Here is a 22,405-nt window from a genome sequence, read left to right on the forward strand (position 1 = left end):
ACATAAATCTGTGGGCATTTTAATTAAGCAAAGATATCATAAATGTGTTTTCATTGCCTGTCTAGTGTTCTTACTGTAAGTAATTAGGATTGATTTTCTTTTACAGGGTGATCAAGGTCTTCCCGGTACTGTTGGTCCAAAGGTAAAAAAAACCAACACTGTCTTTATTAGTATAACAGTATCACTGTATTACAGCATGTAGAAAATGTCTGAGAAGTCTAAAAAATTATTATTGTGAAACCTAATGAAGTCAGCAGACTTGGTTTCTCAGTTGGCCAAAGTACTTCCCTAAGAAGTGTGGCCAGGAGGATGAGGGAGGTGATTCTTGCTGCTACTCAGGTCTCGTGAGACCCCACTTGGAGTACTGTGTTCAGCTCTGAGGCCTCCAGGATAAGAAAGACATGGGCCTGCTTGAGTGGGTCCAGAGGAGGATCATGAAGATGATCAGGGGAATGCCTGCTCCCTGGAAGAGTTCAAGGCCAGGTTGCACAGGTCTTTGAGCAACATGATCTAGTAGAAGGTGTCCCTGCCCATGGCAGGGAAGTTAGTACTAGATGATCTTTAGGATCTCTTCCAACCCAAACCATTCTATGATTTTATGAACCTACTTATTTGCATCTACTTTTGCATGTTCTGTATACCAATAGACTCACCTTTTATTTTAGGGTGATCCTGGAGTCACTGGATCAATAGGCCCCAAAGGAGAAGCTGGTGCTGTTGGGTCTCCTGGGAACCCTGGACCACCAGGACCCCCTGGCCTCCCTGGGCCCCCTGGACCTCCTGGACCCCCAGGACTAAGCTACGGTCTGGGATTTGAGGTATTTTGCTATTATAGGGTTTGTTGTAGCTATAGATCTACTTCCTGCAGAGAAGGGACAGTGTAATCACCTGTATATTTCATAGCTATTTAAGGCCAATTTGATGACAGATAAGAGTCAAGATGTTTCTGACCTCATGGCCCGTTCTACTCAGAAGAAAAATGTTCTATGAAAAACAACAACAACAACAAAACCACAAACAAAAAACCAAACCAAAACAAAAAAACCCAAACAAACAAAGAAATAAAAAATACCCTGCAGATGCTGCTCTTTCCACTTCTGAAAATAACAACCTTCATCACTAAAATATGAGATCTGCCCAGCTCGACCTGAGTTTTACATGTCATTTGACAACTACTCAGATGACCTTTTTGGAGCAGGAAGTGGCTTTGCAGTACAGAGAGGCAAAGCGAGCACACTCAGGTTCAAGAACTAAAGCTATGGCATTGACATCTTTGTGAAGAGCGGATGACAGATTGCCTACATCAATACTGACATGAGTCTTTCCTTTTTTTTTTTCTTTTTCCATGCATTCATCATTTCTAACTTAGCTGTTTGTCTCAGGGAAGTCTTTCCAGAATTTTGGGGGGTTTTTATGTCATGGGATACAATACAAGTTTGCATAGAAACCGAGGGCAGTTTCATCAGAGAAGTAAGGCATGTTTGACCAAAACTATTGGTCATCTGTAGAACCGCTGCAGTAAAGTGGTGGTGTTTAAATGATACCAGTTTACTCACACGTGTCTGCCACTTTGATACCTAAGTCTCAGAGGAGCAAAGTTAGCAGATGAGCAGGAGAGTGAAAACTGGAAGTCCTCACTTGCATGGACACAAACACAGAAGGATCCCAGCTCTAACTGCAGCAACAATATCTTGACTGGCTTCATCTTGAACTTCATCTAGTCCAAACAGAATTGGCATGATTGTCATTTCACGGAGAGGAATAATACTGTTAACAGGCTTGCTGCTTCTAGCTGATCTTTTGGGTGCCCACCCCTGCCACCTGTTAAAGCACCATCATGGTGTGCCAGTTTGTAAGGGCAACACTACCTTTTGATTGGCAGTCTATTTATTGCTGTTAGACTGTTTCTGCAAAACATTCCTGTTAGCATTTGTTAGCTTTAGCTTTTATGATCAGCTGTGTGCAAAGACCAAATGTTATGGAGTTTGCTGGCACTTATGCTTGCCAAAAGAACAGTTTGAGATGCAGAAGGTACCTGGTAAACCCATTAAAAACATGCAGATGTCAAAAGCAATGGTGTGTTATATAAAGTAGGCATCAAGCGCTCTCTTAAAGAGAAAAATATATTGGCACGGTGGAGACAAGGGAAAAAAGGACTCAGAAACACAGTTTGTGGTTTACACTAAGTAGCGAATGTTTGGTTAAACAGGCCAAACAGAATATTAGCAGATTTTCTGTTGGTATTTGATACACTGATAGCTGATGGAGGAGCAAAATGAAAGTCTGCATAACGTTCAATCTCAGGTAAAGGACTTGAGCCAACCTGATGACTCAGTGTCTCCCACCTTTGTCCCGGAAAGGAAGGCCCTGATTCCAGCTGTGCACTCTTTCTGCTTTTGTTCTTGCTCTTGTGGAGTTGGTAGAAAAGGGCAAAAGAACAAGATTTCTTTTTTCACTGGAGTCAGATCAGTTGATGTTTTCCATAGCTTTAGCATTAGGCTGTCATTCCGTAGCAGCTTAAAGTAATCTAATTGGTTTTCCAACTTTTCAGTTACACCATCTCCACAGTGCATCAGACCCATGGTAATCTGAGCAATTTCAAGTCACTAACTAGAAGAAAGCTAAGCAGGCAAGGAATATGGATCCTGTAGACATGATAAGCTGGCATAAGGGCTTGTTGTCACTAAGAGGTAGAGATTCTGTTTTGCTTCTGCTCCTCCTCCCCCCACCTGCAGCCATTCCTGGTACATGCTTACCCTTCATGTGCACTAGCATCCAGTGTTCCATCAATCCTTCCACAAGCCAATTTAATTTACTAAAATTTTAGAGAACCATCCCATCCCACAAAATTAACATATTTTCTGCCATTTTAGTGAGTTAAAGTGGCTCACAGGAAAGTGAGACAGTTCAACATATGGCACTGATGCTGAAAATGAAGGCTCTGTGGCTATGAGCAGGGTGAACAAAGAAAGATCAAGATTTTCCCTTTTTGGATAGAGGAAACAATTAAGCCAGCACAGCTGCACTTAGAACTTCAACTATTATAAAAGCAAGTGAACAGTTTCCTGCTGGCATGGTTCATCCAGGTGGTTTGAAGCATAGACTGATTAGGCATAAGGCAAGGGATAGGAACATGTGACTGGGATGTTACTGAGGGTAAACAAGATAATTGCTGCAGCCTGAAATTTTATTTCTTTGGCTGCTTTGGAACTAGCAGCTCCTGTTTCTGCCATGGATTCAGAATGTCACAGTCAGAACAACAAGAGATGGAGGGAGGTTGCTGCTTTCTGTGTAAACTCCTTTTAAAAACCCTAGAAAATCTCCACAGGAAATACAGATGTTTCTCTCAAGGTCTTCCACTTCACAGAGATCTTTCCGAAGTCACCAGAGGGCCACAAAAATGATCAGTGGGCTGGAGTCTAGAGAAGTCTTAAGCAGTTTAGCAGCCTTCTGATACTTAAAAGGAGGTTATTGAGAAGACACACAGTCAGGATCTTTACAGTGGTGCACAGAGTGATGAGCAAAAACAATCATAAACTGAAACAGGGCAGGTTCTGACTCCGTATAAGTAAAATATTTTTCACCTTGATGATAGCCAAGCATTGGAATTGGTGCCTGGAGAGGCTGTTGAACCTCCAAAACCTGAGAGGACAAAGCCCTGAGCAGCCTGATTTGAATTCAGTGTTGACACTGCTTTTGACAGGAGGTTGGACTAAGTAGCCTCCGAGATCCCTCCCGACATAATTAATTCTATAATTTTGTGATATAATTTTTTTTTCTGCTCAATTTCATTTTAGTAAGCTGTATGTTAAGCAGGAGTTCAACATTTGAATGTGAGAATTAGAAAGGATCTTTATTTTTGAATAATGATTCACAAACTGCCTGTAAGTTTTCCCTGCCTTAGATCAGATATGTAACCCTCACCAGTCATTACAGTATTTCAGTAGCCAGGTGGCTGGTAAATACTAAGCAGAAAAATACTGCTACAACATGCTTAAACATAGCACATACTTAAAACTGTGATGTTGTCTCACTTCTGCTTGATACTATCCAGCCTGAAGTGCTGGAGAAATGGTGTTCAATTGGCAAGACTGTGAAGACCAGAGTTTCTGTAAGGAAGATCAACATACCCTTATCACATTATCACATTTGAGTGGAGCCTATCTCCAGAACATCATGCATCGGTCAAAAAAAGTTAATAAAGAAAGATAAAAATATTTGTGTTCGGTATCCTTCCAGTTTTTCAAAGGACTCCAGAAAACAGAACAGCTTGGCGGGGGAAGGATAAATTCTTAAATTCTGTAGCATTTTTTCTCATCCATTAGGACATGGAAGGATCAGGCAGCATTGGCCTGTTAGGTGAATCCAGAATTCCAGGATCAAGAGGGCCAAAGGTAAGTAGATGTTTTCAGGGAGAGGAATGTTTTTTTGTTGTTAGGGTATTTTCGTTGTTTGTGGGTTGCTTTGCTTTTGTTTTGAAAACAAAAGTGTTCTCCTCTCTGATTTTTGGAAATGCATAAGCCCAGTCAGCTATAGATTTGGAGTCATTGCACTGCACTGGATTCTGTTGCTCTAGAATGACATGACAATAACTGTATCATCCAAAAAATCTGAATGGTATTTCTCTGATACGTAGTTAGCTGAGGATTTTTAGATTCTGCTCTGGTATATTTTTGAAAGACTAAAGGATGAAATGGGGTTTTTTTGTATTATCTAGCTATCTACATCTGGTTTTACTCTAATAGATGCCCTTCTAGCACGTGAAGATGAATTACGTATTCTAACAAAATTGAAATGTTATAGTTTGACAATCGAATGTGAATAATGTGAAATACCACTTAAACTAAAAAAATCTTCCCAGTAGTGTGGCAGCAATGTCCCACAAGAAGGGATTATTTTTGCCTCCATCACTGTGTCTGAGGAGATTTTTGCTAGTGTGGGCCACTTTAAAACACCAAGTAGGGAATATGGGAATAGAATGCACCAGTACTTTACAGATCATTTGGATTTATCTTCTTTCTTATCAATAACATCAAAACTGCAGCCTATGATGCCTTCCCCAAAGCACGCAATTATCCAGCATTCCTCCTCCCAGGGCTGCCTGCATTGTTCTAGTTTCATCTTCAGAAATCCTACCCCTGTGCTCACTCCAAAAGAAACATTTAAACTCTAAAAGCATAACTTTGAAAGAATGAGTCTTGTTGCCCAAGTTTGGAGAAAGAGCTCCTGCCAGTGACCGTGGGTTATGGTAGATGCCAGATTGAATACTAGGCAGCAGTGCACGATCATTGCAAATAAGGGAAACTCTGCACTGGAGTACATCAGGAAGAGCATTACCACCATATATAGAGTTGTTATTATTATAGCACTTTGCTCAGGGCTAGTGAGGCTGCACTGAAATACTGAATCTGTTTTTTTGTACTCCACTGCAAGAAGGATGTGGAGAAGACAGAGACAGTCCAGCAGAGACCTGTATAGATGACATGGGTTCTCAGTGAGGAGAGGCTGAAGGAGCTCAAACGGTTTAGTCTGTCAAAAAAAAGTAGACAAAAGCATGATCTAATAGCAGCTTGTGAGTCTTTGAGGGGCAATTGCGTAATGTCAGATGGTGCAACAAAGGGCAGTGGTCACAATTTGCAGCTTGAGATGTTCAGGCTAAACCTTAGTAGAAACCCGTTGGTTTGAACCTGTTGGAGGTTGGTGCAGAACTGTGGCAATTTGTCCAGGGTGATTGTGGAAGCCTGTTTTTGGACGATTTCAAGACTTCGCTGGACAGAGTCATGACTGACCTGATCTGGAGCCAGAGACAGTTCTGCTTCAAAGGGATGCCTGGATTAGGTGGTCCTCAGAGGCCCTGTACAACCCTGTTTCTATGATTCCATGAATCACCAGAAATGAACTGAAGACTGGAGACAGGAATGAGTTTGAGAAGCTATTTAATGTGATGGTTTAAAGTACTAGTAATTGTGAGTCACTGAAGTTATAGCTGACTCAGTTTAATGTCTGAGAGACCTTTGCCCCGTCATATAACTTCTCTTAGATACTAAAAAAAGTGGAGGAAAAAATAGAGTTACAAAAATAAGAATAGAATTCATTAGCTGTCCAAAACAAGATGTCCAAAACCAGTCCCAAAATTGCCCATTCTGACCTGCCTAATTGAAAGCCTTACTCTCAGTTTTGGTTTTATAACAAGCATTGCTTCCAAGTCACTCAGCTATAAATATTGAAAACATGTCTTACCGCAGCTGAACAAAATCCTGGAATTCCATTTTCCTGTTACTGCTTACTCACTCCACAAAGTTCGAGTCAGTAAAGAAGGCACATAAGAACTTCCCTGTAATCATCAAAATTATTGTGCATACTTACTGGTACTGCATTAAAGCATTATGAACCAGTTACACTGTATGACAACTCCAGAGTTTTCTGATTGTGTTGAGTGAAAACAGAGTATCTGCTTTTAAGAGGCCTCTAATTCAAAGCAGCTGCTAGGAAATAAATACATTTATTTGCACTATATTTTTATCTGTTTAATTTTTTAGTAATCTTTTGTGAGAAAGTGGTGGTTATGTTTTGAAGTAGAAGTATCAAATGTATTTAATCTGTAGGCTCAGCTATCATTTCCAGGTTTCTATTCTCCATCTTCCACAAATCAGTGTAAAGTTTTGTTGGTGTTTGGTTTATTAGTGTCTTCATGTTCCAGATGAAGATAACTCAATCTCTTTTTGAATTCTTTTTCATTCAACTTTCTAAAATGATCAATAACAAACAGTTGTTCATTTTACAATCAAAAAGTCATAATTGTACTTTACAACTCATGTCACCATATAGGGACAAGAGAGGAACTTGCATCCCCAAATGTTTGTTTCAAGCTACTTTTAAACCTACGAAGACAATATGGTGTTGCCTCTAAACTGGTAACGTGTCTTAATTTTAGCCAAGGAGGCAAATTCCAAAAATTGTAAGCAACTGAAAACAATCTCTTGTAACAAATGCACTTGGACAACTTTATTTGTAATATTTTCTAAAAATATGTATAGTATGCAATGACAAGATTAAAGTTGTCTTTGTAAGAAAAAAAAACTTTAGACCTTTACATGATAATGTAGAGCAAGGCTGTATTTATTAGAACAATAATTCTAAAACAATGCTTACATTTTATTACTCTTTGTTCACACTACTATCTGCAACATTGTTTTTGCAAAACTTGTGGTTATGAATTAGGTTTTTCTCTGAGAAAATTTATCATGAATTGCTGTGTGGATTTACCAGTAATTTCAGTGTAATTTCATAGGGTTCTGCAGAAAGACAAGGACAGCGTGGGCCATTAGGACCAAAGGTACCTTATGTAACGAGGAATACTTGAAAGCTAACGTATTCTGCTTTTCTATATATTTTTTACTTCTATAATATATTCCCTGCATTTGTCTTAAGAAAAGAGCTTTTGTTTAACATTTATATACTGTCTAAGTATGCGACAAATTTTGTTCCCATATACACTGAGTATCCACTCAGAATGTATGTTAGTATAATTATTTCACATCCACACCAGAAGAGTGAGTAAATACCATCTGCGCTGCTACATTCCAAGGCACTTGGTGTAACATGGCATTTTTGTTTAAGTTTTTAAGGACATTTAGCAGTTTCTCTTTGTTGCTCATTTATACATCATTCTGGTTTCTAAGAGAAAGAGAAACTGGCAGAAGAGACCTTCTCGCATGATCCCAGAAAGTTATATGAAAAAGTTCTGCAAGGTGCTGAGAGAAAGAAGAGAGATGTCATGACTACTTTGCCTTGGATTTGATTTGACCTCAGTAGTCACTGAATTTTTCCACTTTGATGCTGGTATTGGTTAAGTAACCCACCAGGGAAAAAAGGGAGAGATGAAAAACAAAAGGAAAAAAAGGGCAGATTCACAGAATGGGGCCTTAGACAGAAAGGGGCTTTTTCTGTTCCTATGTAAAGCTTAATTACCACTCAGGTTAATAGTACAGCATGACTACAACTTTTCAGCACCTTAAATGTGGACTTAAAAAAATCGAACATTGAGGGAGCAGGAAATGGAAAACAATAGGTGGGCCCTGCCTTCCTCTCTTCCTGAAATTTACACCCAAACACACACAGCACAGGTCACTGACTACCTAGAAAGTGCATTGCCAGCAATAACTCTATGCATCTGTTTCATAGAACAACAGCAATCAAAGATCTGGTCAGTCCCCTATGTCTAGAGTCTACAGAGCTGAAGTTATAGGGCTGAAAAAAGTCCTTCCATTGGGTACTACTCCTGTTAATGCTGGAGGCCAACATTACTTATGAGTGAAAAAATCAAGTATTTGCAAAGCGTGTGTTGGTAAAATGGTACTGCAAAAGACAGACTAGAATAGTCATGCTCTCACATGATGCTACCCTCTGGACACGAGTAGGTGCCAAGTCTCTGAAATTACATGTTTTTGTTAAAACCTTATTCTCTGCTCTTAACTATAAATTTTGTTTCTAATATATTGTGGAAACAATGTTTCCAAAAGTCTTCAGAAATTGAGGTAGCCTGATTCCTAGGATTTAGGAACTGAACAGGGACTGAAAAGATAGTCATAAGCCTTGGCCAAGAGACTTCACAACAACCTACACTGAGATGTATTTGTTTAATCTTGAGTAATTTATCCCCAAGATCATGGAGACATAGAAAGGAACATACTATTGCCTGACATCTTACAAAATCAGGTACACTACAGCAAGATTAATATAAAGTGGTTATAATAAACTATCATTCTCACGGGGATGAATTTTACACCCACTTTTCATGATTATAAATTACTTCGCTAGGCAACAGTGGCAAAATACAACAACCACCCACTTCTAAAAACCACAAGCTAATGCATCACGAGGAGCTTAAGTTATAGTTATGTTTCATACATCCTTCATCCTTCAAATAACCCAAACTAGTAGAGCTGTCAGAGAAGCCTCACTGTGATCAAAGTTTTCTCTCTTTCCTAGCAAATAAGTATGGAACCAGATTCTGCTTTCACTTTTATTGTTATAAAAAGCTGTTTTCATTTAAAAACAGTCTACAGTATTCATGCATTCATGAATATAATCACTCCTAAAAGACAGTAAGCGTAACATAACATTTGAGGCAATGGCTCTGATTTATTGCTGATTTAATCCTGTTTATATTCTCTATCTCAAATGAAAAAAACTAAATTGCATATTCTCTGTCTGTAATTAAATGAAGGAATTATGTCTGCTCAGAGCTGGAGTACAGCAGAATCAGTCCCAAAGATGGAACAGTGCAGCACTCACTGCATTGTTCATGGTGTGACACAGCGGCTGGGTATATAAGGAGAGCAGTAGTGCAGGGGAGGCTGAGTTAACTGTGTTGAAGGAAGATGGTGGGTCATTTGTGGAGGCTCAAGGTTATTGTGGCATTGGTAGATCTGGAGAATGTTACCGTGTGCTGATTTCAGACACCAAAATGAAGGTTTCAATCATGTGGCTTGGCAGATGCTCAGCAAAAATAATGTGTGGTGACCACAACCACTAAGATGTGTGCGGCAACTGAGAGGTTAAATCTCCAAAACCAATTCACAAATGTATGCCCTGTTTTTGCTAATCATTTTACTTCAGTCAGTCCGTTTGTTTGTAAGAAAAGTAACATACGTGTTTAAAAACCTTGCAATTGCTGTTCACTTTGATATCTCAGCCCTACTATGCTTCCATTTCAGGGAGAAAGAGGCAACACTGGTCCACCAGGTTCAAAGGTGGGAAATTAATTTGACTTGATCTAGAACCTCAGTCATTTCTTCCTCTTAGTTTCCTTTCTTCTCTTAGTCCAGTCAAAGGGTAATGAACATTTCTTGATCTGTCAACATATTAAAGCCCAGGGAAGCTTCTCTGGAAAAACAGGACCCTTTCTCGGTTGAATTGTGATTATCAGGAGTCGGTATAACATGTTGTTTAAGACTTCATTTAAAATATGGTTAAAATTGCATTTAAAATCCTCAGGTGCATGATGCCATGCTGGTTTTGAGGCCATTTTCATTTTCACCACAACAAAAATGAAAATCAACAAAGCTTATGTAAAAAACTAAGTTCCACATGCCCTCCTGCTCCTTAATATCATGGTGTGTAGCTAGCACCCCACACCAGGGCACTCTCCCCATGATATACATCTGTGGTACAGTAGTAGGTTCATGCCATGTTGTGCAGAGGCCTCAGGAGCAATGCACAAGCACAGTCCAGTGTTCACAACAGAGGCCACTGTTGCCTATTTCTATGCTAGAACCTCCCCGTCATCCTGCAGCCCAGGCTCCTCCTAACCCACACCTGGCCAGCCAGGAGGGACAAGATTATAGAAATGGTGGCTGGAAGGACCTCCAGAGGTCATCTAGTCCAATATCACACTCGATACACCAACACTAGATTACATCAGCAATGGTTTTGTATCACTGAGCCTTCAATACCTCCAGGGAGGTTCCAAATAATCTGTGGGTATCTTGCTCTGGTGTTTCACTACCCTCTTTGGAAAAACAGTTTCCCTGATGTGCAACCTGTACCTCCCAAGCTGTAACTTGCCCCTGCTGTCTAGCTCATCCTATGCACCACTGAGCAACCTAGACCTGCTGCTCTGGATCAGTGCAGCTTCTGGACATGAAACCCCATTGGCAGGGAAACCTGCCAGTTTACACTTTTTTACACGATGTTAGTACTGAAATGATTGGAGCTGGAGTCCATTCTTTCCTCTCCAATCTTCCCTGTCATTATCCCTGTCTGTTCTGGTCTGGACTCCTCTTGGAGCACACTCCAAAGCTTCTTATATGTGTGCTGCGTTTTGTCAGTCCCTGTCTGACTTGCATGACTTTTGCAGGCATAAGCCAGCAGAGGGCAGTGGTGGGACACATAGAAAATTGACATGAAATTATAAAATAAAATAAAAATAAATTACATTAAATTAAATTAAATTTAAAAAATAAAACAAAAGCTTCTCTTGCATTTGGGACAGCACTGAAATCAAGAGTTCCTCAGAAACACGATAAAAGCCATTATGAATCTACCCTTCTGCTTGCTGAATATTTACAAGAGTATTATCACAGTCTTCTAGCAGCATCTGCTTGTTTATTTTTTAAAAAACCAACACCGTAGCAGGACTCTAGTTGCCATAAATTCCATCTGCTGTACATATATTGAGTGTTGCCATTTTTCAGAGATATTTCTCAGCATGATAATTAAAGATGATGCATTGATGCATAGCACAGTGATTTAACTCTTCTTTGTAATCCGTTTAAGACTACAGATTGTTTTCTTAATTATTAAACATACAAGTGTTTTGTTTTGTTGTCTTTGTTCTAGTAATTATTATTGTTGCTGTGGCAGGTAAATTTCAAACATGCATATATTGTGAGTGGAGTGACTACAGTGCTATTTAAAATATTATCTCCAATTCTCAGATTTAAAAAGATTTTATTCCTCTTATATTTGAGCAATTAGCAACATTCTTAAAATATAGAGGGAGTTCGAAATAAGAATGTCTCTGGATACATTATTTGCAGTGAAACATCTTACAGTAGAACAGATTACTTATCCTGGATCTTCTCTTCCAAATTATATTTCATTGGAAAAAGCAATTGGCAAAATTATTCAGGATTTGTAAAAGTAGGAAGCTGATCTGCTGGTACCAACATGCCTTAAATGATAACATTCTGTTGCAGAAATGCTGTTGGTCCAAGGTTATTTCCTCTGCCCAATTACCTTTGCTGCAGATAGACATATATAATTTTCTACAAGCACTGAAGAGACTTAAGTCCCATGTACCATTTTTACTAGTCAGGTAGCTGCTTAGGTGCCTAAATGCCATTAGCATTCAGAGACACCTTTTATCTTGCACTTGTCTATAAAATTAAAATTACAGTGCTTCAGAAATTATACTTTAACTTAATAAACTGAGTTTTTATTCCTCAGCCATATGCTTTCCTGATCACAGAAAAACAAAACAAAACAAAAAAAAACACCAAAGAAATAGCACTAAGGATATCTTTTCTTGACGAAGTGGACCCATTAAATTTTTTATGCTAGTGGTTCTGTAGAAAGGCGTAAGAAGAGAGAGGACTTTGCATCCTGTTAATTAAAATTAATTAAATTAAAATAAATTAAATTAAATTAAATTAAAGTTAAGAAATTAAATTACTTAAAACTGTTAATTTGAATTTTGTCTGTCACACCAGAAATGCAGCAGAGAAGACCATTCGACTTTGGATTATTTGAAATTCTGTTGTTCTTTAAAACACTCCTGTAGAGTATTACATAATTCTCAATGCTTTTGTTGTGTCACATCCATCCATCCCTGTATCCTGTCTCCAACGATGTCAAAAGTATACACAGTTTGAGCAGATGCTCAGATACAATTTGACATTATAAAAGGGTAAGTATCACATCATAGTCCTCCTGAGACTCCAAAAATTTGTGACTCGGAGACTTTCTCAGCTAGGAATGGTGTGTGAACCACAATTAGATCTCTTCAAGTGAACTTGATGTCTCCTCTGGAACTCATGCAAACTTCTACAATTCACAAGACCTTGCGGAAAGGTGCTCTGGAACTTGACTACACAACCCATGAACTTCCAGATATTTTATTTGATGCCCACTATTTCTTCTATTAGAAGTGTGAGTTTTTAACTACTCTCTCCTTTCGGAAGCCTCTAAAATATTCTTCACCCACTTCCTCATTTGTCTCTTTCCCAAGCTAAAGAGTCATGGCTTACACCATATAGAAGCTATGCTGTACCTTCCATTATTCCCATTGTCCTTTTCTGTCCTTTTCAAGACGGAAAATGTGAACAAACCAGTGCACAGAATTCAAGTTATAGGCACACAATAAGTATATACAGTGGCATAGTAATGTTCTATGTTATTTTCTTGTGCCTTTCGTAACAATTTCTTATAACCAGTTGAACTTTTTGACAGCTACTGAGCTCACCTTCTAATGGAATTGTCTGTCCACTAGATTTTCATGGTACTATCTACTGTAAAAGCCCAAAAATATTTTCTTGAAGCAGAACGAAAAGTAAGAAACAAACCAGCATTTTCCTAAAGACAAAAAGAAAAACAAAAAACTACTCAAACACTCCCCCCACCATCCTCCCCCCACCAAAAACCAACAAAAAACCCACAAAAAACCAAACCAACAAACATAAAACAAAACCCAAACCAAACCAAACAAACAAAACAACAACAACAACAAAAACACCAAAAAACCCCACCTCACCATCCAAATAAGCAAAGAAAAAATAGCCCCACTACTAAAACAAAACAGGGGTAATCTGTCACTTAGATTAATCATCAGGCTGTTCTGTGTAATTTCCTTTGATCTTTCATATGACACAGAGAAAAACAGATGCAAAAAATACAGTTCACTGTTCACCTGGTCCTTTAAGAATTCGGAATCTTCTTTTATCCTTTTTTGTTGGGCAAACTGCGTGAACATTGCCAAGTGATACTTTTGTTTTCCCCATAGAACAGAGAAACTATCAGAATCTTAGCAGTAATATGCAATCCTGCATTAAACTAGAGCAGGGTCTATCAAACTTTATGCTCCATGTACCATCTCTGGTCTATATTGAATGCCTCTCCCTCCTCTTCCTCCAGAGTAACTTAACTGAAGGATGGAAATAACCCACAAAATGTATCTTGGGGAAAAGCAACAGAATTCACCCTTTTGCTAAGTGGAGGTGGGAGTAGTGGAGAAGAATGATTGAAGCGGCATTAAAAAACAAAAACAAAAGCAAAAACCAAACCCAAAACCAACTAAAAGAAAAAAACGAAACCACAAACAAACAAAGACTGCTTTGGAGAGGGGAAAACAAGAGGAGTGGAGAGAGTAGATGACTAATAAAATGATGCTGACTCTGTGGAGCCACCCCAAACCTGCCCTGTATTCCATTCAGTATGTGTGTGCCCCTCCCAAGAATTGTAGCTTCCCGCTTGTATGAAACTGAAGAAAATTTAGAGAATAACAATATATTTGTTGTGGCAGGGAATGCCAGGTTCAGATGGAAAGCCAGGCTTTCCTGGCATTGCTGGACATCCTGGAGATGTGGTGAGTGAGACTGTCATAATTTGTGATCACTTAACATATACTGGCTCCCAACCCTACGTCTTAAGGATCAGCAAACGATCTAACTACTTGCTAGCAGCATGTAGAGAGATGGGCCTGGATTTGTCCTACTTAACCTGGAGCAGTTACCTCAGACATCAAGCACAGAAGCACAGCGTCCCTTGCCCTTGCCTCTCTCATCAGTCAGAAGTGATATAGGCATCTCTAGAGGCTAGTTCCAATTCTTTGATGCTCCTTTTGCTTTTAGTTATTCAGAAACCAGATCTGCTTTTATTTAGAGGGAAGACAGCAGGCTTATAGGTGTTTTTAATTTACTTCTCATGCTTAAGAGCCATGAGGATTACAGAGCTCTTTAGCTGTGAAGTCCTACAGCTCAGCCCCTGCCACCACCCTCTCACTCATGCCAGACAAGCTGTCTGCATCCCCAGCACAGTGAGTTGTATCAAGGGGCTGATCAAGCTCAGAAATAACCTGCCAGAAAAATGACTGTTTAGCTCGCCAGTGTTTCCCTGCCTGGTCCACTGGGTAATCCCAGGCACAACCAAGGTGGTTAATGCTGAAAAAGGACGAGCACCCAGGCATGACTGATTTCAGTGCAGAGAAAGAAAGGCCTGTTGAATTAATCCCCAACTAATTAAATGTTGTATGCCCGTTTGCTTCTGATCATCTATGAACTCTGTCAAATGTGCTGGGAAATACTTTTAAACATCAAATACTCAGAGGATCTGAGCTGAAACCAGCTGGCCTCATATGTGGTTTGAGAGAACTGGGGATTGATCATTCTGTACCCGCATTTTGCTATTGTGCTTTTTGTGAAGCTAGAGAAAGCATATTTTCACATTTTTTCATTTTAAATCATTTATAGTGATTTTTTTTTTTTTTTAATCACATGCAGGGTCCAAAGGGGGAAAAGGGTGACCAAGGACCTCAGGTGAGATTGTGTGGATTTCATTCTTTCTGAGAAACCTATGTGAAATGCACTACTTAGTAAATGGGTTTTCCACCTGTAATGTTTTTGAAATAGGGTGAACCAGGGCAGGATGGGAACAGTATTGTGGGACCACCTGGACCACCGGGACCACCGGGACCAATCATAGCAATACCTGAGGTAAGCATGTTTGTCAAGCATTAAAGTCTTTGTAACTCATCTTACAGTGAAGATGGCACAAGCAATTAACAAACTGGAAATTGTGCTGTTAATGTTCAGGTCGTAAGTCTACTCCTCAAAACAAAAAATCTCTGTATGTCTCTATATCAAATGGATTTGTTTTGAAAAGATGAAATAGGAAGGAAAATGGGTGAATAGCTTACATACAAGAATTGCGGGGTCATATTGAGAGCTGCTCACAAATTCTCCAGGTGATTCTGCAGGAGTTGCGAACATCAAATAAAAATCAACAGAGAAATACAAAACTGGAAATGTTTAACAAAGCAAGGCACCTGAGACACAGCAGTATATAAGAGAAAAATATGTTGTTTTCTGACAGGTGTCCGCTACACAAACCAGAGCACAGACTGTTGTGGAAGCAACAGCCAAATGTATGAAAGGGTAAAATGCTAGAAGCTCATAAAAACTGTCTAATATCCTTTAGATGCCTGTATATTTCCAGTCAGTTTTGCTTTGTGTGCATAACATTTTTTGTTGACTGAAACAACTAGGCTTTCACTTAGGCTTCTGCGACTTATAGCAAATATATCATAAATTGGCATCCCATAGGCCACATAACCAGTCCCAAAAGAGCTGAGGGTTTTTTCTGAATTTACTGAGTATCTATCCAAAATCTAAGGATCCAAGATCCTGTGTACAGTTTTCTGACTTCCAACCACAATTTCAATTTGCAGCCAAACTCTTATTTGTAAAATTCACAAAGTGCCTGATCCCAAGCTCAGCAAAGCCTTTGGGATTCTTTCCACTGACTTCAATAAAGTTTGGATTGGGCCCAAAAAGAATGAATACTGAGTAAATCCACAATGAAAAGACAGTGTAAACCCAGGGCTCCTGGATTTCTGCCACCAGCTGTAGATAAAGCAGAACAATTGCAGCAGCAGAACTCTTTTATTACTGTAATTAATGTAACAGCCCATGTCCTGTTCCCTTTCTGGGCCATATAGAGCTGGAAATACAGTGGTACCAACAGCATTGTACCACGCCTGGAGTAATGCAGCAGAGAGTTCATGCAGGCTGGGAGATGGAGTGCTGCCTGCAGGACTTAAACTGTCTTTTTATCTGACAATTTTCCAGTGTTTTTTGTGGCACATGAGGACAGGGAGCAGTTAGCAGCACCCAGTAAAAGTAACAGGCTTTAGCTGCATGAATCATGATGACAACATGACCTTAAAGTATAGGAAGTTGACCATACACTGCCATGCTCAGATGATAGAGTACAGGGTAGAGTAGGGCAGGGTAGAATAGGATATATGATGTGAACAAGCAGGTCTGTCCTCTTTTGTGTCATTCTTCACATCTTAGATTAGAAAAATAGTATTCAGAGACTCATAAGATAACTGGAAGTGACCTCTGGAGGCCATATAGTCAAACCTCCTATCCAAAGCAGAGGTAGCTTCAAACTTATTAATATAACAAAAACTAGAAGTAGAAAGCCTTTTCTGTGGCCTTATTTGTGTTTTTCTCCTCATAGTTAGAAAGGGATGCTTTAACTGTCTATACATTTCTAAAAATGTGTGACCTCGATAATCAATTTGGTATTTGAAATAACCTGTTCCTTAACCACTTTTTTAGCTACTGCTCAATAATACAGAAAGCATTTTTAACTTTACTGGAATTAAAGGACTGCTTGGGCCTCCAGTGAGTATATGCTGCTTTATTAAATCTTCAGATTTGTTCTATCTTCACTGTCTCCTTTTAAGTATCAGCTAGAGCTGAGTTTCCTGTGCTTTAGAATTGTGTTCCTGCTAAATTCAACACTAAGCTCTGTCAAAATACTTCAAGGCAGAACTGAATTCTGCGTGAACTAATTGCTTCTACACATTTGTATGAAAGAAAGGAATTGGCTTAGCTCTGAATCTGAACTATCTGCCCAGAATAACAGAAATGTGGAACTGATGCAAAAACTGGAACCAAGATTTACATAGCATTTCTTCGGTTTTTTTTCTGGTCGTAAGATGTTGGGATGAGGTACTTTGCTCATTTCTGCTTGAGACTGCAACTAGGAATGTTTGGCTCCTGTATATGAGTTTAGTCTCACAACTACTATAGCTATGGAAGAAAAGCTGAAAATTTCATGAGAGAACAACAGAATGTGAAATTTCAGGTTCTGTTTTGCAGCTAGAAGTATAGCGGCAAAATAATTCAATCAAATATTTTAAATTCTGAATGCTTCTTGGTAACTATTTCAAATCCCTAGGACTGGATCCAAAGAGAAATCTACTTTTTCCAGGCTGCGGTCTTTATTCAAACTTGCCTGGAAGTCTACAGTATACTGCACTTTACAAAATTTTAATCCCCCAAAACAAAGAATTTTACTTCACAGCTAGTTTCATTTGTGGACTGTTGCTTCTGTATTTTATTTTATCTGTTTTCTTTTTTGTGAGCACAGTTTTTTCCCTCACATTCAATCCCTGATGAATGTGTGTGCCTGATAGCAGAATTTCACTCTACATAGCCATAGTTTTTAAAAAGCTTGTATCTTATTAATACGATTGTCCCAAAACAAATATTTACTAAATCTGTCAGTGAACTAGGAAGAAGGACATTTGCTCCAATAACAGTTTTTAACCTTTATCTGTTAGGCTAGCTTGCCTCTTTTTCACTTGTCACACAGGATGACATATTATTGTGGTTGCATCCAGTTGTGCTTATGGTAACACAGCTTTCATGGCAAGTATTTTGATATGTTTCCTAAAGACCTGATTTTCCTAATACCTGGACATAATAGGATGCCAGGATAGGATGGGCCCTCCTGTGTGAGTTCTGTTATAGCAGGTAGTTGTCATTCAAGCCTCAGATGACAGGTTCTCAAAACAACGAAGATGAGTGGGCTCATGAGCCCAGCAGAAATGCATTGGTTTGTTATAGTTGTTAGAGTTACAGTCCCAACAGAAGGAAGTAGGTTGGCTTGGGTAATACTTATCCAAAGTGATCTGAACTACAACTAAAGTGTTTCTCTGCAGATATCACAGGGGGGACAATCTTCAACATGCTCAGTACAAATCCAAATCCATGTTTCTATTCACAGCCTATTACACGCTCTATTTTCTACCCACAGATGACCAGGAGCAAAATGGCAAAGGTAGAAGGGCTACTGTGATCTCTGTGCTGGAATCTGGAAAAGATTCAAAGGAGGCTGAATTATGGTTACGTGCCTTTCACATGTGGAAAATGGCACCTTTCTTCAGCCTTCCCTGGATCTCTGTTCCTTCAGTTCTGGAAAGTAAATGATAATGTCCCAGAAAAAAATTAGAAGTGTAGGGCATTGGCTGTATGAAGTTCTTAATCCAGTTTCAAATCAGTTAATATTCACGCATTATGTGATACCTGGAAAATGGATACTCTGTTTTGCAAGTCTGTAATATGTGTTTGTAAGGGAGCGGGTTTTTTGCATTTTGCAGGGGCTAGATGGCAAGCCAGGTCTACCAGGATTTCCTGTAAGTATGTTACTTGGATTTAAGTAAGTATTTTTCAATATAGTTTTATATTTTTAAGATTATATTTTACAGAATTTACACAAGGTCTAATAAATTTTCCTATGGGAGACTGAAGGTCTTTATGGAATCAACAGCTATGGTAGAAATTAACTCTGCCAGAAATGAATTATAATGTGATTACGCACATCTCATATTTCTGCTTATGTCAGAATCAGTTCTGTAGTTTAAATCTAAACGTAATTGACTCTGATGAAAAGTTACTACCTGAGGAAAAGACCTATGCCATTTAGGAAAAACAAATGGAACAAATGGACTTCTAAAAGTTATCTTCATATGTATATGTAATTGTATTATTCTTTAGGGGGTACAGTAAAGCCCTACAAGATGTACACTTTTTATTTTATTCTTTAGGAAACATATATTGGTTTTTGTAATAACATACCGGCACCACCATGGAAGCATTGTGCAGCCACAGTATCAAAAGGTGACTTATACAAGGCTACCTACCTGTTGTGCTCAGACTGCCACACCATATAAGTAGTGTTATCTGGCTTGTGACGTCATATAGTATTGTTTATACTCTTATAGTTATATTCTATATAATCTGATAGAATTATTTTCCCTTGTTATGATTGTTTTACAGTTCAGATGGAGGTATATGGTCCCAGGATCCTTTGTCTATTGCCTGAGAATAACTAAGGAGAAAACTAGGAATGCTGACAAATTATGTTGACAAAATGCTGGCAAATTGCCCAAGATTCTACAGAAGGCTGTTTACTAAGTCCTGAGTGTTGTGAATTGCATAGAAAGCCAAAGAAAGGGGAAAAAAGCTCCTTAAAAATACTTTTCATTTGAAAAACATCTGATAACATTCAGAAAGTGATATAATGAATTATTAGTCTTTCTGTCATTTACAGAACTTCCACAGACAGGAAAATAGCATTTTTATTCTTACCTCAGGTCTTTTCTGTATCTCTTCACTAGTGCAGAAATCATTTAGACAAGAATTTAGTTCTTGGTGGGTAAAAAAATGCTTCTGAATGCACTGATAATGGAAGATTGTAAAAATAAAATATGATCTGAGTGGAATGCTTTCATCACAGAGCAGATATAGAAATTATCTTATTTTCAAATATATTAATATAATCTCTATTTCAGATAAAAATATTTTTAAAAGTACTGTTAGAAATACAGATTCAGAAATTCTATCAAAAATCAGTCTGGCTGAATGATTGTGGAGGGAGAAAGTATAGAGTAGGGAGGAAATAGAGAATTTTAGGCTGAATTTCCACCCTTATTAATGTTTGTGTATTTCTTCTTGTGAATGTGTGTATCTTCTACACTGTGATAGACCTCAGACATTTTTGGTTTCTTCTTTTTAACAGATTGTGAGTTTTTTAGGGAATATTATGATTCAGACAGCAATTTAATCTTGAAAGAGTTCCTAGATTGCAACCAGAGTGATTCAAGTTCAAGTTTTCCAGTTATTTAAAAATTACATTTAGTAAAATGGCCTAGCTCCATATTCTTAGCAGATCTCACCATGGATTTATGCACTTGTTTTTACCTAGGGCCCTCGGGGACCAAGGGGTGATACTGGTTTGCCTGGATTACAAGGACCCAAGGGACAACAGGTGGGAAAAACCACATAGGGAAAAGTACATGCTGCAAAATGTGTTAGATGACAAATACTTAACAACATTAGAAGTTTAATTATTCTAATTTTACTAGGGACTGGGATGTTAAAAAGATCATGTGAAAAATTTGCTAAGTGGAAACTGAAGGAGTTCTAAAAAAAATAATACTGAGAGGTATTGCTCCTGCGCCAGTGTGAAAATTCTGCAGTGCAGTATGCACTTACCAGAATAAGTGTGCATAAACATTAACTTGTTACCTCTTCTTGCAACGTGATTGTCTGTGCTGACACCCTGGGATCCTGACCAAAAGACCAAATCAAAAAAGCTTAATTTTTTCCTCCTCCTTTGGCACAGAGGGCTTTGCCTACAGAGTGAAGACTACAGTTTTCCCTTCCTTGGAAAGCTCTCTCCTTAGGATTCTATCTCTTATTTCTAGACAACAGTGTTTATTTTGCAGCACTGCTGAGAGGTTACTAAAGACTGACTCTGCTAGTTTGTAAATATTGCAGCTGTTGTTCTGCTTTTCTTCCTCTTCTCATCCACAGGCAGGAAGCAGGGGAGAGGAACATCTAAGTTATTAAAATCTTGAGGATTACAAAAAGGAAAATAAAAACACTTTCTGCTATTTCTTTTTAAGTAGCTGACCTCACTTTCTCACAAGTAATAGGAAGACTTGGAAATGGTTAATTATGGTTTGAAATGGGTTTGTAGATGAACAGTATCTTCATTACACAGAAGGAAACATCATTACTCAAAAGGAAATATCTCAGGCCACAAATACCAGTCCCCTTTTGTCATAAGGATTCCTGTTCTTTTACTGAGTGCATAAACTGATCAACTCAACCTCAAAACCAGCGGGGTAGCTTTTGGCTTGGGTTGTGGGGGTTTTTTGGTTGTTTGTTTTGGTTTTTGGTTTTTTGTTTTGTTGTTTTGTTTTTGTATGGCTTCTACTGTCCACACTGGAAGGAACTCAAAACTTTGAAGCCATTATATTTTGAAGCCACCAATGGCATAGTGATGTTTCTGAGGCTGTTTCTGTGGCATGAACACTAGGTTATGCTCAAGAGTGACAAAGCTGGCAAACACAATGAAGATGCACAGACACCTAGGAGCATTTTACTTTAAGGATCACAAGATGCTTCTGTTGCAACCTCAGGTCCATAAAATCTCACACAAGACAAAGTCAGTGAAGCCAAGCATTAGGGAGACTCCAAAGTGTCCAAAGTATTCTCAGGCAGATACCAAAGACTCCAAACATTTAAGAACCTGCAAAAGGAACTGAGTTATAGTGCTTCCTGCTTTGTGGAAGTGCTATAACCTGGATTGTCATTTTAATCAGCAATGCAATTGTTAGTTTCAAACCAGATTTCTTCCATTAGAGATCTTGGGAAATCTATTGTACCTAGCTGCCTGAGCTAGGAGGAGGAAAGTTGCAGCTGAAAGATCCAGGGTGGGAACCATGCACTCGCACTGGGGAATGATAATTCATGGTTGTGCCATTGTTCAATGGAATTAGCCCTTGAAGAAGTGGAATGCAGAGGGCCATAATTTGAACGCTGGGAATTGGCCTTCATTAAAGGTAATGAGGCTGCGTCATGCCAGGCATACCAGGCATATAGAGAGGAAGATCCGTGCTTTTCTGATGGTAAATTTGGGACACTTAGTGTTCTATCAAGATTTCACATTTACAGCAGGATTTCCTGACCAGTGTCTAAGCTGATGGTACACAAGAATACACCAATAGCTTGTCTGCCTTTGACAGAGGTGTCTTGTGAACACATCATGTTTGACACAGTTACTCTATTGCGACCAATAAGAAGTCTTTTTTTTTAAAAAAAAAGAAGTACTTATTCATCTCAGGGAGATTTACAGGAAGAGAATATTTTTAGTGTATTTTATTGTATTTTAAGAAAGATCAGCCCTTTTCTCCCTCAGAGTCAAGCTTTACTCTACTCACATCAATATCACTTCATATTTCATATCACAGCGTGACTAATCTGTCGTGCTGCAAACAGCAGTAATGCTGCTTTGACTTCTGATTCATTGAGAAATTATTTGT

At 38.7% G+C, this 22,405-nt stretch overlaps 1 protein-coding gene across 4 annotated transcripts in view; it reads left to right on the forward strand.

Moving 5' to 3' along the window:
• The window catches only part of COL15A1 (collagen type XV alpha 1 chain), a 136,655-nt gene that overhangs the window by 82,070 nt on the left and 32,180 nt on the right, over positions 1-22,405 (forward strand). For 3 of the 4 annotated variants that reach the window (XM_065630300.1, XM_065630302.1, XM_065630301.1), the window contains 11 exons: positions 107-142; positions 666-818; positions 4,326-4,394; positions 7,292-7,336; positions 9,720-9,755; positions 14,024-14,086; positions 15,000-15,035; positions 15,129-15,212; positions 16,845-16,910; positions 18,674-18,709; positions 20,281-20,343. In XM_065630300.1, the coding sequence (XP_065486372.1) occupies positions 107-142; positions 666-818; positions 4,326-4,394; positions 7,292-7,336; positions 9,720-9,755; positions 14,024-14,086; positions 15,000-15,035; positions 15,129-15,212; positions 16,845-16,910; positions 18,674-18,709; positions 20,281-20,343 (687 nt within the window). The remainder of the gene's footprint in view (positions 1-106; positions 143-665; positions 819-4,325; positions 4,395-7,291; positions 7,337-9,719; positions 9,756-14,023; positions 14,087-14,999; positions 15,036-15,128; positions 15,213-16,844; positions 16,911-18,673; positions 18,710-20,280; positions 20,344-22,405) is intronic. The other variant, XM_065630303.1, reaches the window with a different exon arrangement.

This window comes from Caloenas nicobarica, chromosome 2 (assembly GCF_036013445.1).
Source record: "Caloenas nicobarica isolate bCalNic1 chromosome 2, bCalNic1.hap1, whole genome shotgun sequence".
NCBI classification, from domain to species: Eukaryota; Metazoa; Chordata; class Aves; order Columbiformes; family Columbidae; genus Caloenas; species Caloenas nicobarica.